The 6,187-nt window shown below is 51.2% G+C and overlaps 1 protein-coding gene across 1 annotated transcript; it reads right to left on the reverse strand.

Annotated features, from left to right (window-relative positions):
* Positions 1-1,160, reverse strand: LOC120108756 (E3 ubiquitin-protein ligase RNF165-like). Its single transcript, XM_039122461.1, has 2 exons — positions 888-1,160; positions 1-706 (listed from the first exon to the last, which is right to left on the reverse strand). The coding sequence occupies exons 1-2, from the start codon at positions 1,145-1,147 to the stop codon at positions 466-468; spliced, it is 501 nt and encodes a 166-aa protein (XP_038978389.1). The 5' UTR covers positions 1,148-1,160; the 3' UTR covers positions 1-465.
* Between the last annotated feature and the right edge of the window lie 5,027 nt (positions 1,161-6,187).

A 6,187-nucleotide genomic window follows, 5' to 3' on the forward strand; every position in this document is an offset into this window, starting at 1 on the left:
TGCAAAAATTCTTATACACCAAAGATCTGTTCAAATTCATTTGGTACATATCAAAATATTTTTTTTCTCGTATTTTTGACTTTTACATTCTGCAGCTCATTTGTAACTGACCCATTATATTCGGTTCTGCCAACAGAATTTGAGCCAGTAAGCCTTCAAGCTATGTTCCATATCCTATTCATCCAACTTACACACTTCACCTCAACTAATAAAAAAGGACTCATATAATGAAAATATAAAAGTAAAAATCTAACACGAAACATTTTTCTTTAGGTGATGGGATTTGTTAAAAATTAAGCCTCATGCAGTAGTGTTTTTGGATCAAATCAATCGTTTTATGTGAGCAAATGAAGACTCATGTCAATAACAGCTAATCCCTGTATCAAAAGAAAAAGGTCAAAAAAAAAAAGAAAAAGCAAGATCTAATTACAAAAAACTTCATCATTTGATGGAATCATTGTTCCGCTAGGAGAGGCAATTGAAGAATGGAACAGGCGTTCTGCAACATGGACAGTGAGCATGAGCAGCCAGCCATGGGAGGAGGCAGTCAGAGTGGTATTTGTGGGAGCAGGGCAGCCTCATGACGCTTTGCTTCGACTGGAAATCTTCAAGGCACACCGCACAAAGCTCGGTCCTCGATCCCGTCCTCTTGAGCCCACCGCTCTTGGGCTTTGTCTTCCCATCGGATGCCTCGCGCTGCCTCCGTCTATGGCCATCAGCCAAGTAGAATACTATTAGCTTAAAGAACGCATAGCTTCTTTGGATTAATTTGATTTGCAAAGTTTGTCGATCTTTATATAATTCCTATACAGTTTTTGTTAACAAAAGAGAAAGAAAACTGTGTTTAGTTCCTTGTATGTATGAAGTGAGGAGCAAAAGAAACGTACCTCGGCGAGAAGGAAAACGAGGAGGAGGAGGAGGAGGTGGTGGCGGCGGCGGCGGGGAGAGGAGGACCGGCAACGCCGCGGAGCTTCTCCTCGAGGCGGATGCGGGCGGCAAAGGCGGACTCGTCCATGGCGGTCGGTCGGAGGTAGGGGAGGCGCATGTCAGTCGGATCCGCCGGCGATCTCCGCGCCGCCGGGGTCTCGCCGCCGCTGTGGCAGTGCACCCGCCGCTTCCGGGCCAGCTCCACCCCTGGGAGCATCATATCTTCCTTCTCCCTGCTAAAACGATCTCAAGAAAAATCTCTCTATATATATATCCCTGTCGCTTGCTCAATTCATCTCATCCTCTGGTGCCCGTCTTTAATAATAAAGATGGACAAAGGAAAGAAGCGAGAAGGGAATGTACCTGGCTATTTCCATGAAAAGTTCCGCTGGGCCGCCATCCTCCTAGTAAAACAAAATAACGGGAATATTCAATTTTTCAGAATAATTATCTAACAAAAATTTTAAAATAATGGGTGAATTCAATCTTCTGAAATAAAAGTTTAATAGCAATTTCTAAAATAAAAAAAAAAATTCAGGACGATAGAACTCGAATAAAAAGTCGGATTGAATCGAGGTCACTGATAATATGATCTGATTCGGCCCATTTATATTTTTATCTACTATGCTAATTTTATATGTCTAAAGCTCAGATAAAAAATATTTTTTAAAAAAAATAATTAACATCACATTTGATCTATAGAAACATAATTCCATATCAATCCTGCATGAATATCTTGGACACATTGGGCTTGCTCCGATTCACTATCTTATTTTCGTAGTAATCATGGGTTACATGGCTAAACTTTTATTCATAAACACTTGAAACTTTTTCCCAATTTATTACTTTCAACAACTCAAGACTCGATTGTGACATAGCAGCTATCCATATGTCTTTAAGGTTTACCAAAAAAATATATCATTTAAGGTTATCAACTTTTTTTTGTCTCCACCTCACCCTAATGGCATTATAGTTATTACGGGGTAGGCCGAGGGCACTAAGTTAAGTAAGCATAGTGGAAGGTAGCTACCGTGTCGGGTGGTTCTATATACACCCCCCCTATTGCTCAGGACACCCCCAAAAATTAAAAAAAAATTAAATACTCTCTACACCCCCCCATTTGCTAAGGACACCCCTAAAAAATTAAAAATTCCTAAATTACCCCCCCACCCTCCCCACCCCCTCACCTAAATTGCTCTCTACACCCCCCAAACCCCCCCCACCCCGCTCTTCCCCTCCAAAACACCTCGCCAACGCCCAAAACCCCCCGTTCCCCCTTCTCCCTCTCGTCGCCGGCATTCTCCCGATCTCCGACCACCTCGCCGGCTTCTTCCGGAACCACCTCGCCGGCTTCTCCCGAAATTTTTTTTTTCACGGTTCGTGCTCCGTTCGGCACTGGATCGCCGAACAAAAGGCTTCTGTTCGGCTGAACAGTGCCGGACAGAAGCCTTCTGTTCGGCACTGTGCAGCCGAACAGATCTGTTCGGTTGAGGGTTGCCGAACAGAAGGCTTCTGTTCGGCACTGTTCAGCCGAACAGAAGCCTTTTGTTCGGCGATCCAGTGCCGAACGGAGCACGAACCGTGAAAAAAAAAAAATTTCGGGAGAAGCCGGCGAGGTGGTTCCGGGAGAAGCCGGCGAGGTGGTCGGAGATCGGGAGAATGCCGGCGACGAGAGGGAGAAGGGGGAACGGGGGAGGAGGGGTTTAAGGGGGGTTTGAGGGGTGTTTTTTTTTTTTCTTTTCAAAACGAAACGGAGGAGGAGGAAGGGGGGTGTATGAGAAAATTTCAAGGGCAATATGGTAATTACACTAAAGGTTAGTTTGGATATTTTCTTTTTGGTTTTTGGGGGGTGTCCTGAGCAATAGGGGGGTGTATATAGAACTACCCCTACCGTGTCGCCTTTGGCAAGCCGGAAGGTGGATGGAAGTTTCCTGCGTAGAAATCGCGCTCTTCTTTTTCTTTCTTTTTGACTAAAGAAAACGTCGCCTTTGCTGACCACCAGTCGTAAGGCAGCGGAAAAGAAGAAAAAAAAAAAAGTGTGTTCAAAAATATATATTTTTATTTAATTACGTTGCTGTAAATTGGACCCGTGAGCGACTGTTGGCTGAGAAGGAGGAGCTTCGATGCTGAAAGGGCGGGAAGCGGTCCGTCGGCGAGCGGCATCTTCCGGTAGACCTGCAACAAGCCGGTGGCCGGGGTTTCCGGTGCCGGCCCTCCGATGCTTAAGTCAGAGAAGGGGCTTAATGAAGAAGAAAGAAGATGTGTGTTTTTAGTTTTTTGAGTCCAACCCCCCTTAAGACAGAAGGGCTCCCCTTTTATAGTGGGGTACTGGATTACCTGTGATATGACGGGGCGAAGTTACCGTGTGATTGAGCGCGCCGTGCGAATTAATGCATGATCGTGCGAATTAATGCACGATCGTGCGAATTAATGCTTTGTCGTAGGAGATTAAGCCGAAGCCCAGGAGTTGTCATGGCTGATCAGACGCTGCCGAGCCGATTTGCCGTGAAAGGCTTGAGATCCATAAATAGCTGGAGGCACGTGCATTAATTGTTGAGTAAGCCGGAGGTCTGCAGAGACCATGCGCATTAATTGTTGAGTAAGCCGGAGGTCTGCAGAGACCATGCGCATTAATTGTTGAGTAAGCCGGAGGTCTGCAGAGACCATGCGCATTAATTATTGAGGATGGCGGTAGGGCATGGTTCCTGGTCGTACTATAAATGGATGTGACCGCAATATAGAGGTTGGGCACCTTCAGGTCGGACGCCGGGCCGGGCGCCCTCAGGTCGAACGTCGGGCCGGAAGCCTTCAGATCGGATGCCGGGCGCCTTCAGGTCGGACGCCGGGCGCCTTCAGGTCGGACGTCGAGACGGGCGCCTTCAGGTCGGATGCCGGGCGCCTTCAGGTCGGACGCCGGGCGCCTTCAGGTCGGACGTCGGGACGGGCGCCTTCAGGTCGGACGTCGGGACGGGCGCCTTCAGGTCGAACGTCGGGCCGGGCGCCTTCAGGTCGGACGTCGGGCCGAGCGCCTGGGCAGATGCCTCCAGGTCGGCTTCCAGTAGAGCGCCTGGTCGGGCGTCTCCGAATCGGATATGGTCAGGTACATGCTGACCGCATACCCATGTGTTTCGGAGCGGCTTATTTTCCCCCAACACTACCCTCCGACTTCCGAGTTCGAGCTGCTACCGGGCTCGGGCGCGAGAAGTAACTGTTTTTTCCGCATTGATGCGGGCCGGAAGATTTTGAATTATTTCGGCGCTCCGCGTATTTCAAGGCGCTTTTAATGGGAGGAGATGGGTAGACACCCTTTCGCTTTTCGAAGCGTCCTCGCTTCGTGAGCTCATGATGGGGCTTCGCGATCCGATACAGCGCTTCCCTGATTCTGCATTCAAGGCGTTGATTTAATATGCCGTTTCGGCTTTCGGGGCCGACGCATGGCACGATCCGGACGGGAGACGGGATCCTGTCTTGCCGATCCGGGCCGTTGGAGAGGTCTATATAAACCCTTAACTTGGCCTAAGGGCTTCTGTTTGGCTGCCTTCACTTGGTGTTTTCTGATATCCCCCTCATTTCTCCCGGCGGCCTCCCGAAGCGGTTGCTCTGGTTTTCCCTCTCCAAACCTACGATTCATTGTCATCTCCGGCGGAAGTTTCAGTAGGTGCTCTCTTTACCCCCCCCCCCCCCCCCCCCCCCCCCCCCCCCGTCTGCTCGGAGGGTTTCTGTTTTTGGTTTTTTCCCCCTTCTTTTTTGATTGTTTTTCTGGGATAGGTCGTGGTCCGGACGAAGTCGGGTCCATCATGAGTGGCGAGGAAGTAGAGATGGCTGAGGAATGGTTCTTCTCTCGGCGGGGGTTCAATCTGGAACCTGCGGGGTCGGAGGATCGAATAACGAGGCCTCCTCCGGGTCGGATCGGGGTGTATCTGGAAACACTCTGGGCCGGCCTGCGGTTTCCCTTCCACGGGTTTGTGAACGAGCTCCTGGCGACTTATCAGCTCGTCCCAGCACAGCTCGCTCCAAACGCGTGGAGGACGATCGTCGGTTTTCTATCCATGTGCCTTGCGCACGGGATACCGACCTCAGTCAACGTTTTCCAGTGGTGCTTCTTACTGAAGTTCAACCTGGGATACGGAGAATGGCTGTATCTTGCCCTTCGGGGTGGTCGGCCATTCTTTCGGGGCGCTCCGACCTCCATTCACGGGTGGACGGAGAAATTCTTCTTTTTGTCCTCCGAGCGGTCATGGGGGTTCGACCCCAGGTGGGGGCAGGCTCGGCTCAAGACTGCCAACAAACTTCCAAAGCTGTCCGAGAACGAGCAGAAGATCCTCGACGCTTTTTACGGCCTCGAGGAAAACATTCTTCTGAACGACCTCGTAAGCGAGGACGCTCTAGTCAACGTAGGCTTGAGCTCGGCGCGCCCTCAGGGTAAGGGTGGTGGTGGTTGTTCTCTCTTCTTTTTCTTCTTTTTTTTATTCGTTTTGCTCTTCTTTTGTCTCTTCTTTGACATTCTAACTTTTCTCTTTCTTGCCTTTACAGACGTTCCGAAGATGGTGACCAAGAACGCGGCCCTCTATGCTCGCTTCCGAAAAAGGGCAGCCGAGATTGGTGGGGCCCCACCCGAGCCGAGGAAGAAAACCAGATCTTCATCTGGTGCGGGTGCTGAGGCGAGCATAGCCCAGGGCGGGTTTTCCAGGTCTGCTCGGGAGGTCCTGAGCACCGACTGTAGGGGCTCGAGCTGCGGGAGCTTCCGTGAGGCCGAGAGGAAGCTCTGCCAGACCGAGGTGAAGCTCGGTGAGGCCGAGCTTCTGCGGAGGGAGCTCCTCGCAAGAGTAGAGGCCGGCGAAGGCGAACTCCGGTCGCTAACTGCGGAGGTCGAGGAAGAGAAGGCCGCGCACACTTTAGCCAGGTCGGAGCTGCGCAGCGCCGAGGCTCGCCTGGCTGAGGCTCGATCTTTGGCCGTCGTCCACCAGAACGAGGCGAGGGCTGCTCAGCTTAAGATTGAGCAGCTCGAGGCTCGGGAGAGAAGTGCCCGGGAGCGAGCCGACCAGGCGGTGCAACTCTTCCGGGTCAGAAGAGTTACGCGATCTACTGGAGGAGGAAGCCGTGGACGGACTCATCCGCGGCTTTGAAGACTTCCGGAATCAGCTGAAGCGGCTCTGCCCTGAGTTCGATCTCAACCTGCTTCAGCTCGGAGCCGGGATCAAAAAGGGCGAAGATGGGCCCGAAGACTTGGCTGAGGCCGAGGTCCCAGGGGCCGGGGAGG

The sequence above is a fragment of the Phoenix dactylifera genome, unplaced genomic scaffold, assembly GCF_009389715.1.
Source record: "Phoenix dactylifera cultivar Barhee BC4 unplaced genomic scaffold, palm_55x_up_171113_PBpolish2nd_filt_p 001528F, whole genome shotgun sequence".
Classification (NCBI taxonomy): Eukaryota; Viridiplantae; Streptophyta; class Magnoliopsida; order Arecales; family Arecaceae; genus Phoenix; species Phoenix dactylifera.